Source organism: Danio aesculapii, chromosome 1, assembly GCF_903798145.1.
Source record: "Danio aesculapii chromosome 1, fDanAes4.1, whole genome shotgun sequence".
NCBI lineage: Eukaryota > Metazoa > Chordata > Actinopteri > Cypriniformes > Danionidae > Danio > Danio aesculapii.
The window spans coordinates 28,867,283-28,880,211 of record NC_079435.1 but is presented as its reverse complement, the minus strand read 5'-3'; the positions used below and the strand labels follow the sequence as shown (position 1 = coordinate 28,880,211).

The 12,929-nt window shown below is 32.9% G+C and overlaps 1 protein-coding gene across 1 annotated transcript in view; it reads left to right on the top strand.

The window, feature by feature from the left end:
* cnnm2b (cyclin and CBS domain divalent metal cation transport mediator 2b) overlaps window positions 1-12,929 on the top strand; it is a 64,665-nt gene that overhangs the window by 43,827 nt on the left and 7,909 nt on the right. Inside the window, 4 exon segments of the mRNA XM_056458373.1 lie at window positions 446-589; window positions 4,188-4,325; window positions 11,867-12,036; window positions 12,278-12,371. Of these exon segments, the coding sequence (XP_056314348.1) occupies window positions 446-589; window positions 4,188-4,325; window positions 11,867-12,036; window positions 12,278-12,371 (546 nt within the window).

The following is a 12,929-nucleotide window of genomic DNA, read 5'->3' as shown; positions in this document are numbered from 1 at the left end:
TGTGGCACTCCCACTTGAAACTGTAAAAAGAAAAAAATGATAGCCTTCGAATAAAAATAAGCTAATAAAAACAAACCTTTGGTTGATACGTTGCCTAATAACATATCTATGATGGCAACAACGGTTAAACATTGTAGGATCTCTGTGAGTGGCTAGAACTTGTGCCTTCTCACTTTCTTTCCTTATGTGGAACACAAAAAAATGTCTCAGTGTTTTGAAAGGCAGTGAAAGTCAATGGGGTTCAGTGTTACTTTGTTCCCAACTGATTTTCAATTTATGGGCCGAATTACAATTTTTTATGTTTTGTGTTTGAAAATAATGTGTAAATGACAGAATATAGATTTTGTGGGGTTTGTGTGTGTGGGTTATATGCATACAGCTTAAATATTTCAAAATGAGAATGGTATGCATCATATCCAACATCTAAACAGCTCTTTTTTTCTAGGTAAATCTCACTTGGCAATAGTCCAGCGGGTCAACAACGAAGGAGAAGGTGATCCATTCTATGAAGTGCTTGGCATTGTCACCCTGGAGGACGTCATTGAAGAAATCATCAAGTCTGAAATCCTGGATGAGACAGACTTATATAGTATGTGCCATGAACGCCGTGTATTTTTGCATGTGTTTGTATTTTTATTAAAGAAAAGGGGCTTAAACAGTACATCGTAAAATTCTGAAAAATTACACTACTGTATATGGGCTGCATCGTTAATGTTTAAACTGAATATTTATTATCAACTAGTCACCAGGAATAGTTTATGAAAAACAAAACGTGTAGTCTATGTGTTTCAAAAGCCATGTCACTTTATTCATTCATTCATTTTCTTTTCGACTTAGTCCCTTTATTAATGAACCGCCTACTCATCCAGCACATTTTTATGCAGCAGATGCCCTTCCAGCCGCAACCCATCTTTGGGAAACATCCACACACACTCATCCACACACACTACGGACAATTTAGCCTACCCAATTCACCTGTACCGCATGTCTTTGGACCATTTTTACACCATTTCAGTTAAGCAAAAGCACACACACGGGTAAATAAAAGAGATCGAGTTTACCATTGCAGGAATTTCAGACTAGTTCCCTTGCATGCTGATGTCTCTTTAGATTTGTTGTTTTTATCAGCTTGTTCCTGCCCATACGGTTTACGGTGTTTTTATCTTGACATCAAATGTGAATCTTCTTTTTCTCTCAGCTGTTTTCCATTTCATTATAGTTTAATCAGACAGATGCCCCTATGGATGATGATGTAATTGCATCCCGTGTCTAGTGTGGATCAGTTACTTTTCAAATGTGTGGATGTGTGCGTCATGCATCACATACCAAGATTAAGGCCCAATTCCAATTCTACCCATTAGCCCTTCCCCTTACCCCTTACCCTTGTTTTGCGCGTTCATGTGAACGGGTAATGGTGTCCCAATTATCTTTAGCTTGAAGGCATAAGGCTGAAGGGAAGGGGTAGATAGCCCTTCGAACAGAGATTTTTCAGAACCCCACTTGAAACCAAGGGGTGAGAAAATTTCCCAGAATTCAATTCAATTCACCTTTATTTGTATAGTGCTTTTACAATGTAGATTGTGTCAAAGCAGCTTCACATAAAAGGTCATAGTAAATTGGAACAGTGTAGTTCAGTTTGTAGTGTTTAAGTTCAGTTCAGTTTAGCTCAGTTCAGTGTGGTTTAAAAATCACTACTGAGAGTCCAAACACTGGAATACACCAGCCACAAGGGCAGCATAGCTGTACCCGGAAGTAAGAGGATCCACAAATTAGTATTTTTTGTCATTATTACGAATTTTACGACAAAACAAGCATGTTTTAATACATTCATAACCGCGTTCATGTTTTACCGTCAAGCTTAAAAAAAAATTATATATATATATATATATATATATATATATATATATATATATATATATATATATATATATATATATATATATATATATATATATATATATATATATATATAATAAAAAACGCTAAATTTTGCGATTTATAATCCATAATCATAACTCCTGTACAGTAGTCCCACAACATACTGATACTCGATGACACTGGGATACCCTGTCAGTAAAGTCTAGTGGCTGGGAATGAGCTTTTTACAGTGTCTGCTATAATGTTAATGCTGTTTTGTGTGTTGAAATAGATAAATATGGCCACTGTGCAAATGCACAGTATAGTTACGATCTCATTGTCACATTATATCATTATGATAATGTAATATATGCCTTTAGTGATTTCCTGAAGATAAATACCAAAAAATAGCACAACTGGACAAGCAGTCGCGATCATCTGATCTCCTACGAAGCAAGAGATCGTGGTGACATATGATGACGTGTGCAGGTGCTGTAGTGGTGTCCCATTTCTTAGGGGTAAGTTTTGAAGCCCTTCCCCTTCACACTCTGTTTCAAGGGCCAAGGGGAAGGGATTCAAAAATAGAATTGGGATTGGGCCTAATTCTGATTGGATATTTACCAAAATACACCCCTCAATCACATTCTCATCTTGTTTTATTTTTCAGCAAAAATGTCAATAAATTTTTTTATAGTTGTCATCATCATCATTTAATTTTTTTCAGATTTTTGTTCAAAATTACATTATTTCAGTTCGATTTTGTTTGAAGTATACCAAGGTCTTATTGCTTAGTTCTCTTTCATGTACTGTATCAACTGTCAAATAGACAACAAAAGCTCTGTTGACAATAAGTAATGTTACACTTACAATTGTTGCACCTACCAATTGTCATTAGAGTATTACTACACTATCTGCTTAAAGGCATAGTTCACCCAAAAATGAAAATGACTTACTGATTTCTCCCCCTCAAGTAGTTCCAACCCTTTCTTTATTCTGTTGAACACTAAAGATATTTTGATAAAAGCTGAAAACCTATAAGCATTGACTTCCATAATAGGAAAAACATTTATCATTTCCCAGCTTTCTTCGAAATATCTTGTTTTGTGTTCAACAGAAGTAGAAAAGTGAAACATGTTTGGGACAAGTCAAGGGTAAGTTAATGCTGACAGAATTTTCATTTTTGGGTGCGCTATCCCTTTAAAATCAGCTTACACTGTAAAAAGTGATTAGTTACTTAAAGCAAGTAAACAAATTGCCTTAAAAGCAACAAGTTGACTTTACAAAAATAATGTAAACCCAACTTGCAACTGTTAAGTTGACTTAATTTTTTCAATTTTGCAAATTGTACTCACTTTTTTTAAAGTTCTTTTTTACAGTGTCAGGTTATTTAGCATGTCTGTTTTCCAATAATTGCAGTATTTATTACAATATTGCATATTTGTTGCTTCATTAAGTCTATAAAATCTACATTCATAGCCTGCTCTGAGTTTAAAAGACACACTGGAGTCTGGAAGAGCAGAATTATTTTACTATTTTACTTTTTATGTAAGTCATTTTGCTAGATCCAGAAAAACTGTGGGGAAAAAAAACAAATATAATAAATGTGCATTGGGAAAAAAAGTGTTTAGTTTACTTTTATTTGAAAAAAGTGAGTACAATTTGCTAGTCAACTTAACAATTCCAAGTCATGATGGGTTTACTAACATTATTTTTGTAAAGTCAACTAGTTGCTTTTAAGGCAATTGGTTTACTCGCTTTAAGTAACTAATTACTTTTTACAGTGTAGTTATCTTCTTCAGGTGATCTCCCAATAGAAATTCTACCCACTGCAAGCAACTCTGCAAATACAGGTCAACCTATTGGAACTCTAGCCCTACCAGTCCTCTATTAGTATACTTATAATAACTCTATACTATACTAACTTATAATAACTCTATGTCTTATAAAAGTAGACATGTAAATGTACTTACATTTAAAAGGGATGTATTTTAATTTGGCATATTTAGACTGTTCTTGGAAAGAAACTCAGGAATACAATCAGTGTTTTTAAGGGAGTTCAAAAACTGCTAACTGATAAAGAGCGTAACTCCCTGCGGAGTGGACTTTGTGCTTTGCAACTTTGCAGATCTTTTTCATGCTCTCATCATTGCGCACCTAAAAGGAGCTTAAATTCTAAAAAAGAGTAATAGGACACCTTTAAGTTTCAACAAAATGCATTCAGTTTTCACATTCAATTAGCTTGACATTAAACAATTGTTCATTTTTTTACATATGAGGCAAGATGCTTTATGTTACAATCTTTCTACCTCTGTCATCTCACTTTTCAACAGCTGACAACAAAACAAAAAAGAAAATCACCCATCGAGAGAGGAAGCAGGATTTCTCAGCTTTCAAGCACATGGACAATGAAATGAAGGTTAAAATATCACCTCAGCTTCTACTGGCTACTCTGCGTTTCCTAGCAACAGGCAAGTGTACTGCATTGCTGCTTGATTTACCCCAGTGTGTCCTGTGACTGTAGTTTGCTCACACAGAGGAGGAGCTTGGCCTCTGGTTTTTGGTAAAAGTCGGGCCATGATGTTGATGTTTTTTTGTTTTTTTTCTTTGCTCTGCATTCTTAGATTTGCATTAAGAAAGCAGCTTGTTTGTGTAAAACCCTGCTCGGGGAAGGAATTAAAAACATCTTTGACGCTGACAGAAAAGTTTCTCTGTCACTTTAAGTTATATAATGTGTGTCTCTCAGAAAAAGAAAAAGAAAGATTTTGGTGTTGAATCAAGGCTCCTGTTGTTGACAAAATGTTTTAGATAGCATCTTAGATTATGTCAGAAACAGTTTAGTCCAGTAGAATATTCCAAGATTTAGTTTTTTTATATTATTTTTTAAAGAGGTTTAAGTGTACCCTGAATATGAGGTTTTAGCTCAACCTAACCCAAAGATCATGTATTATATCATGCTGTAGGTTTACCACAGTTTGAAAATTCAAGGTTTTATAACTGCTAAAGTCTTCTGTTATACCGTTCTTATGGTATATGTAATTTTTTTATAATGATTTTTTTGTAATGATTATTGTATTTAGTCGAGCAGAAAAGGACCATACACATAAAAAGTCCACAATTCCGAAATTTAAAAAACAAATCACTTATCAACCAAAATCCAAGCATGCTTTGGCCATGAACAGTGCAGTGGCTTACTTTATATCCAAAGAAAAGAAAGATATCGCTTTTCTTTTCTCTATATAAATGCCTTTTCATGTCATCAATTAAAAATGAATAAAGATTGCTGGTCAATGATTCATTTTAATTATTTAGCCTGATCAGGCAAGGAAAGTTTATTTATATAGCACATTTCATACACAGTGGTAATTCAAAGTGCTTTACATAAACAGGAATAAAAGAGACAAGTATAAGAAAATAAAAACAAATAATAAAAATAATTAAAAACAGATTAAAATGTGGTAAAAACAGGTTATAAAAGAATGAAAAAGAAGAGAAAAACATAATTACTAGTCCAAGTTTACTAATCCAAAATATTTGATAAAGATAAAATATATTGTGTTCAATGTGGAAAAAAGTTGTCGTTTTTTACTCAGACTTTTGAAAAGAACATATTTTAGAGCAGAATTACAATATCATGACACTTATATTTTTATCCAAGCTTATGATATCGTCAGAATTTTATACCGGTCCATGCCTACTGTAGATGTCCATTTCTGAGTGGGTGCAAAACACATTTTATTTGTCTCTTCAAATGCAAATGAGCTGGATATCCCTCCCCCTTTCCAGTAAAAGATGGAGCTTTTACAGCCGTGTCTCAGATTCTTTATCTTTTTATCATGTCTCGATGACATGACATTGCAGTTCTTCATCATCATGAAAGTTGATTATCTGCATGCTTTTTTTAAATTGTCAATTGATCCTTGTGATATCGTTTGCTGAGTGCACTCAATCAAAGCGATTGCTGGTGTCAGATGCTGCAAATTGTGTATTAAACTTAAGTTAGTCTTACAGCTAAAAAGCAAACTAACAAAACAATAAAATAATAATTTATGTTATAAAGAAACTTGTATAAATGCACATCTATAATTTTGTCTCTAAATTATTTAGATTTTACTAGGAAAATTACAATTTTAGATGCAGCATACCACAAAAAAGCCATTAACCTCACTCCTACTTATAAACTATTTCTAAACCTTGTAAACATTTCTTTTTAAAGGGTCATGAAATTACATACAATTCACTTGTGTTGTTCAAACATTTGGAAAATAAAATTCTGAGGTAGGCTTGTGTTGAAAGAGGGGCACTCTTTCAGTACAAGTCTACCTCAACATTTTTTATGCCAAATTTTCAAACAACACAAGTGAATTTTGTGTAAGAAAGATTTCTGAAAGACATATATTATGCTCAAAAAGCCATTTATTTGTTTATTAGTTTCATGTCGCATTTATTTGGTTTGAATTAAAGCAGTAATATTGCGAACTTTGAGAGTTTATTTCAATACAATTTTTCCTTTATTCTTGTGATAGCAAAGCTGGATATTGAGCATTATTATTGAAGTCTTCTGAGCCACATGATCCTTTGTAAATCTTTCTAATTTTGTCAGTATGCTGCTCAAGAATCGTTTAATCAAATCCATGTTTCAGAATTCTTTGATGAATCAATTTTAAAAGAACAGGATATGTTTAAACTTTTTTTTATTTTTTTATTTTTGATTGGTTGTGGTTTACAACATTTTTTTTCATGGAGAACCCTACTTTAAAATACAAAATTCTGAACAACTTAAAAAACAAACGAAAAAAAGGGCAAACAATAATGTGAAAATCAGTTGTTGTGTTTTGAATAATTTACATTTAATAGTTTGAATTAGTGCATAGGGGCGACATGGTGGCTCAGTGGTTAGCACTGTTACCTCACAGCAAGAAGGCCACTGGTTCGAGTCCCAGCTGGGTCAGTTTGGCCAGTTGGTCAGTTTCTATGTGGATGTTCTCCCTGTGTTGGTGTGGGTTTCCTCCATGTGCTCCGGTTTCAGTTGTTGTTTCCCCCACAGTCCAAAGACATGTGGTATAGGTGAATTGAATAAACTAAATTGGCCATAGTGTATGTGTGTGAATGAGTGTGTAAGGATGTTTCCCAGTACTGGGTTTCAGCTGGAAGGGCATCCGCTGTGTTAAACATATGTTGGATAAGTTGGCGATTCATTCCACGGTGGCGACCCCTGATGAATAAAGGGACTAAGCCGAAGGAAAATTAATGATCCAATGATGATTTTTGTGATCCAGGGTATGATCCAAACTATAAATCCAGACAGTTTAACAGCTGTTAGTAAAGGCAGACATGCTGGAAGAAATTTGCTTAAGGCTGAAAGTAATTACATAGTAGCTAGATTCAGTAAATTAGCTAGACTCAATTAAATGCACTTTTAATGATTATTAAAATGGTGAAATTGATTGTTTGGTTTATTCTCAATTTATAGTACATTTTTGTCTAAAACTTTAATTTCATTTCTACAGAAATTAGATTAATCCCTCATAAATATTTGGCAATCCCTAATAGGAATCGTAACCCCTAGGTTGGGAAACACTTCTTCAACTCTGTGGCTGTAGACAATATGCACAATGAAGGAGAATTAAAAAAAAAATTATTAATAATCTAACAGTAAATAATTTGAAAATCAATTGCATAAATTTGATAACCAAGGATGATAACCAACAATTGAAAACCTTTATGTAATGAAACAAGAATTATTAAGTGAGTGAGTGAAATAAATATGATTTTATATACTGTAGAAGCTGTAAAACAATAAGATAAATAATAAACATTCTTTTACACTGGAAAAAAGCTTTCATTCATCCAATTAAAAAAACTTAGGGTAATGGTTCACATCTAAATTATATCACTTGATCTAATAAAAAATATATAATTTGCCTTAAACAATATTTTGTATCTCCATGTGAACAAATTTATGTAGCCTGGTACAAAACATATTTATCGGGTTGAAGAAAGTCAAGACGATATAACAAGAAGATGTAGCTTTAATCAAAACAACAATTCCCATAAAATGTTCATTCATTCAATTAAAAAAAATTAGGTGAAGGTTTCACATCTAAATTTGATCACTTGATCCCACTTGAGGGATTTTTGATCACTGAAAAATAAATGATTTGCCTTAATATTTTTTTAAGTCCATTACTTTTTTGGTCACACTTTACAATAAGGTTCATTGGTTAATGCATTTACTAACATAAACTAATCATGAACAATACTTGTACTGCATTTATCAATCATAATTGAACATTTACTAATGCATTATTAACATCCAAGTCCATCCTAACATTAGTTAATGCACCGTGAGTTAACATGAACTAACAATGAACAACTGTATTTTCATTAACTAAAGTTAACTAACATTAACAAATACTGTAGTAAATGTATTGGTTATTGTTTGTTCATGTTAAATGCATTAATTAACATTAACTAATGAACCCTATTGTAAAGTGTGACCACTTTTTTAAGTACATATTGAGTTTTTGTTTAATACGCATGCACTGGCCTGTGTTAGTATCCTTAACATTTTACATCAGTCAAACCAAATATTTCTTAGTTGAGCTCCTAATCAAAAACATTTATATTTACCTATGTTTTGAACTTAAAAATAAAAACAAATAAAACAAATAAATTTAAACTGAAATGAAAGATATCTTTTTAAATGGATGAAGTGCTTCTTGAAATTTGTTCTCAGTGCAGTAGGTGAGGCTCAGAACTGTTTAAGGTGTATGTCATAATGTGGATATTGTTTGTATACTAAGGTTTAGGCTATATTTAGAAAGTGGTGGACTACTTGGTTAGTGTAGAAAAGAATGATCACTATCTCTAGAAGCCCTGGAAAAACTACAACAGCTTAAAAAAGAACTGACAACAAGCCATTAGTTATTTTTCTGACATTCTGTTTATATTTTTGCTGTTTAATAGTGTCCATGTCTTCTAAAAGCCATCTCAAAAATAACATGCTTGCTTAAAGGGATGGTTCTGCCATTCTGACATCATTTGTTCACCCTTGTTCCAAAGGTTTTAGTTTTATTTTGCTGTTGAACACTGATACTTTGAAGAATGTTGGAACCTCGTATCTATTGACATCCATAGTAGGAAAAACAAATAAAATAAAATGTTAGTGGTTACAGGTTTTCAAGATATCTTCTTTTGTGTTCAACAGAGCCAATAAATAAATAAATAAATAAATAAATAAAACTGGTTTGGAACAAGTCAAGGGTGAGTAAATGATGACATTATTTTCATTTTTGGGTGAACTATCCCTTCAATTTAACAATATTTTTTGTTCCACTGCAACAAACCAGTTTCTGCAGCAATTGTTTTGAAGCCTCCATTCAGTTGCATATTTTAATGGTATTATTACTGATATTCAGCAAGCATGTATTTATTAAGAAAAGTGATGTTTTGACTTCTTATTAATCAATGAAGGCTGGAGAGAAAATGTTCAACAAAAATGATAAGCTGCATAACTGTTTAAACATTAGTGATAAATGTTTTTGGGGGCTAAATCAACATGTTTAAGTAATTTATGAAGGATTGTGTTACATGGAAGACTGAAGTAATGGATGCCAAAAATTCCTAAGGAAAACAAATAAAATTTTAAATGAATGTAGAAAACATTCATTTATGCAAAATGCTTACTGTTTAAATTGATTTATAGATCAAATAAATGCTTATGAGACTTTAATATGAATCGTCCATTGACCCCAAACTTTTAAATGGTTTATGTGAATGATGTTGGTGTATCTTTGCTGATTCCTGCATTCTTGCAGAACCGTTCAGACATTGGCACAACTTCCTAAAAGTCATTTCCATTTGCTTTACCATCCATCAGTCCGCTTTTAAAGGGTCCCAAGTGTGTTCGTGTTTAATAGAGACAAACGGGCATGTCAAACATATTGCGACCGGTATTCCCCTTTAAAATCTAATTGAAGGATTTGCTGAGAACTTTCTCCTCGTGGCTTACGCTAATCATTGATTAACAAATACAATACTATTAGCATTTCCCGGTCAAGCAGTGACCAGCTGCAAGGTGACACACATACTGTAAACAGAGCACAAATGTTACAGTCAGATATTTAGCAACAGACAACCAACATAAACAAACAGCCTATGCTTTTCTTATTGCAGATTCATAGTCACAGACTGTCACAGAAATTTGTTTCAGAACAAATATAAACATCTGAGCAGATTTAACTACCAATGTTTTCACAAATAGACAGGATACACAGTTATTAAAGGGATAGTTCATCCAAAAATGAAAATATATTCCCCATTTACACATTCAGACACTTTATGAGTTTTTTAACCACTGGACTCAAAAATAAAATATAAAATTTTTTTTGAATATCGGTTGCCATTGATATCCAAATTAGGATAAATAATACTGTGATAGTCAAGAGCTACTTTTTTTTCAAATGATCTTTTGATCAAATAAACGGTTTTAGAACAAGTTGAGAATCAGTAAGTTAACTATTTATTTATATAACTTAACTATTTAAGTAAGTTAACTATTTATTTGTATAACAATTTTATTTTCAGTGGTTCAGTGTTCACTTTAACAGTACTTTTGACCAAAAGAGTGCATTGGTGTCAAATATGGCTGCACGATATATTGGAAAAATTGGACATTGTGATGTTTTGTTTTCATGTGATATATACTGTATTGCCATATGAATACAATTTCACCAGAGGACTTGAAGATCTGTATTTGTAAAGAATTAATCATTTTAGTTTGATTGGTAGGTTTAATGGGAGTGCATCTGCATAAAATGTGCAGTCTTCATTGTAGAAATTCAATAAAATTAATTGTTATTAAAGTCACAAATGGTAGTTTCCTATGCCCAGTTAAAAAACACATGCAAATGATAATCCAGACTCAACATTGCAGATCCTGCGACGTGACTTGCGAATGATCACATTGTGATATCAATGCTGAAATGATATTTTGTGCATCCTATAGTGTCAGCCCACATTTTATATGAGCTCTAGAAATGTGTTCCAGTTTTTCTTCAATAGGCACTTAAAACACATCTTAGTTAAAACGTTATTATCCAGGAACCACATCAACAAGCTTAGTTTTGAAGCAAAAATGAGCATAACAATTGACAAAAATAAGGGGACGAATTTTAAATGAATATTAAATTTGTATACATTTTTATCATGGCATTGCAGGAGATTTAATGGTAGCTGCTAGCAGATGGAGCTAAAGATGTGCACTTTTCTTTCTGTCACTCTTTGATTGGTCAATTTTTATTTTCTTTGCAGTTTTATACACAAATTTCACTTTTCTTTTCTCACTTTATTGGTTAATTGATAATTAGGATGGCTACTTGTTTCAGGTGTGTTGTGGTGAAAATGAATTGCTCACATTCATACTGTATAGAATGTTCTTTTCTAACAGCTGAGTAGTACGTTTAAATTCAAAGGCTGTATCTACTGAGTAGTAGGCAGTTTCAGACGCAGCCTAAGTGTTTTTTTGTAATGCTTGACCTGAAAGCATGTGATGCTTTGACCTGATGAAGATTGTATAGGTCGAAATGTTGATCCAATGAACAATTTTTATGTTTTTAACGGATTTTACCTGTGTTATGTTTACTGTTTTTGAGAGCAACAGTGGTAGTGTGCCTATTTTGGTTTGCATATTATTCATATTTCATTGTTAACTATTTTTATTCAATTATTGCAAACTGATGAGCACAACAAAACCATACACAAAGTATAAACAATTTGTCTCTAAACGTTTATCAGTTATTGTTATATATCAGTTTTCCTATGGAGAAAATGAGTGTGGTTTTTACTTCTGGAACTCAACTGTTGTGTTCTACATATTGTGTTCAATGATAACATTTGAAAAATTATCAAGTGTGTTATCTGTACTTATTGTTTAGAAAAGTCTTAAGTTTACAATGCAACATAAAGGATCAACAATATGAAGATGATCATCTCTTCTTTTGTTTTACAGAAGTTGAGCCATTCAGTCCTAGCCAGATGTCTGAGAAGATCCTTCTGCGTCTCCTCAAACACCCCAACGTCATCCAGGAGGTCAAATATAATGACAAGAATAAAAAGGCCATCGAACATTACCTCTTCCACCGCAATAAGCCCGTGGACTATTTCATCCTTGTCCTGCAGGTCAGCTTGTTTGTTTGGTCCAGGGCCGTGGAGGGCATAGAGAAAGAACGGATTGGGGTTATTAGCCTAGAACAAGCTGGGATTTTCGCAAGTATTTAACACTCCCAGTTTGAAAGATTTCAACCTAGGGAAAATTGTTTGAGTATCATAATAGAGAGACTTTTCTACCTTAATTTGCTGAACATAACAGTTGTTGTCGGTTGTACTATAAGTCTGGTCTTCAATGTGATTATTCTCTAAGGGGAAAGTAGAGGTGGAAGCAGGCAAGGAGGGACTGAGGTTTGAAGCTGGAGCTTTCTCTTCATATGGGATGATGGCTCTCACTGCTTCTCCAGGTAAACATTATTAAATACAGATTACTGTCATTTGGTAGGCCGAATACTAATTTGCACATTTCTGCATTCTATATATCTACTTAAATATATTTAAGCCTCTATTTTAGATTAGTAAATTTTTGTTTGGGGTGTATGATATTGACCAAAAAAAAACAGTTTTAAGGATTTTCTTCCAATTAAAATTAGACTCAATTAACTTAGGCAGGTCATCAATAAATAAACACAATACTAACATCACCTATAGGATTTGGATTTGAATTTATTAAATAGGACAGCCATTTATTAAATGGGATAGGCGATGGCAAGTACTTGTCTTAAAGGGTTTGGTCACCCAAAAATTTAAATTCTGTTATTAATTACACACCCTCATGTCATTTTAATCCCCCGAGACCTAATTTTTGGAACAAGAATTAAGATATTTGTGATGAAATCCAAAACTCCCTGATTTTCCATAGACAGCAACAGTCCTGATACATTCAACGTCTAGATAAAAATTCCAAAACACTGTCAAAACATTCCATGTAACTTTAGTGGTTCAACTCTAATCTTATGAAGCTC